The sequence below is a fragment of the Histoplasma capsulatum genome, genomic scaffold (genome assembly GCF_000149585.1).
Source record: "Histoplasma capsulatum NAm1 scaffold_5 genomic scaffold, whole genome shotgun sequence".
NCBI classification, from domain to species: domain Eukaryota; kingdom Fungi; phylum Ascomycota; class Eurotiomycetes; order Onygenales; family Ajellomycetaceae; genus Histoplasma; species Histoplasma mississippiense.
The window spans coordinates 2,278,496-2,280,096 of NW_001813978.1; the positions used below are offsets into that span (position 1 = coordinate 2,278,496).

Consider the following 1,601-nt stretch of genomic DNA (forward strand, 5'->3'; position numbering starts at 1 on the left):
GAGAGAATCATCAATGAACTGCAAGCCGATATTTACCCTGCGACAGACTCTTAATATTCAGAGCCAAGTGGAATTCGATGACTTCGCAACCTTTACCCCCCCCGATGACAATCCTGAGCAAATGCAACCGGACGATGCCCCCCACCCCCCGGCGGACGCGGATAGAGCGAGACGCGGTGCGAAACGTGGCACGAGAGGCGGAAGAACAGGGCTACGCAATAAAGGGCCATCAAGTCAAGTTCGCCCAACAAGGCGTCGCAATCGCCGTGCTGATCAGTTTTGCGTTTACACTGGTTCGGACGAGCGACGGACACCGATCTTCGCAGTGGAGTTCAAAGCCCCTCATAAGCTAACGGTTACGGATCTACAGACAGGCTTGCATGAGATGGACTTGGAGCGCGATGTCATTAATCAAGAGGGCGACACTTTTGAGTTTTATGCCACCCATCTTGTTGCTGCCGTAGCCACTCAGATATTCTCATACATGCATGACTCGGGAGTTGCATACGGTTGTATTCGGACAGGGGAGGCTTTTGTCTTCCTACATATTCCTGCTGATCCAACAGTACTTGAGTACTTTTTGTGTGTCCCAAATAAAGATGTGTTGGAGGATGATGAACACCGCCTCCACCGGACTGCCATTGGTCAAATGCTTGCATTCACCCTTCAGGCACTAGCTGCTGAACCTCCATCCCAAGAATGGAAGGAGACCGCCGATAAAGAGCTTGCTACTTGGGAGGTTGAATACTTAGACGTCTTACGTGGTATCCCCGAAACTATTCGCAAGGAACCGCCACCCTCCAATTATCGGCCCTCACACTGGAAACCGGTTCTAAAAAAGCATAATACACGTTCCCGTGCTCGCTGTAAACAAGACGCATCCACCCCGCACGGCTCACCAAATGAGGATAGCAGTAGTGATGGGGACATACCTTCACCGACTCCTGCACCAATCGTGGGCAGTCGATCAAGACGCGGGAATAAGGATTCATCAGCTGGTGGGCGGGCGCATTCCACCACAAATAAATCCCAGGCTTACTCTCGCACGGAACGACCTTCCTACCCGTATTGTACCGTGGCTTGTATTCGTGGTTTGATTAACAAGGATATTCTAGATGAGAAATGCCCCAACTTTGAACAGCACCGCGGCCCAAAGCATCCAATTAATGCGCTGGAATTTAAACGCATGCTGCATCAGCAACTTGTCCAGGATCGAGAAGAGGGATTCGAACCGTTGGATATCCGGGGCCGGACGGGCTATATCATAAAGGCAACTCTATTGTCTCACGGGTATACTGTAGTCATCAAGGCAACCATAGAGGAGAAGAAACACAGGCTCCAAGAAGAAACCAACAATTATCGCCGCCTCCGAAGCCTTCAGGGATATCAGATTCCTGTCTGCTTAGGCGCCTTTACGCCCAGAGTCAAATACTGGTACCACGGTGACATCATGACATATATGATGATACTAAGCTGGTCTGGTGCTCGACTTTCAGTTCGTCGTCAACGACGCAATTATAAGTTTTTTTCAAGGAAAAGCGCGACAAGGCTCTGGCCGTCCTCCTATCGAATGGCGTTAAGCACAAGGGACAAAGAATGGC

At 50.4% G+C, this 1,601-nt stretch overlaps 1 protein-coding gene across 1 annotated transcript; it reads left to right on the top strand.

The window, feature by feature from the left end:
• Nucleotides 1-77: 77 nt before the first annotated feature.
• On the top strand, nt 78-1,521 carry HCAG_05539 (predicted protein; the record flags this gene model as incomplete). Its single annotated transcript, XM_001540022.1, has 3 exons — nt 78-293; nt 371-1,290; nt 1,497-1,521. 3 exons carry the CDS (start codon nt 78-80, stop codon nt 1,519-1,521), a joined length of 1,161 nt encoding a protein of 386 aa, XP_001540072.1.
• Nucleotides 1,522-1,601: the final 80 nt, after the last annotated feature.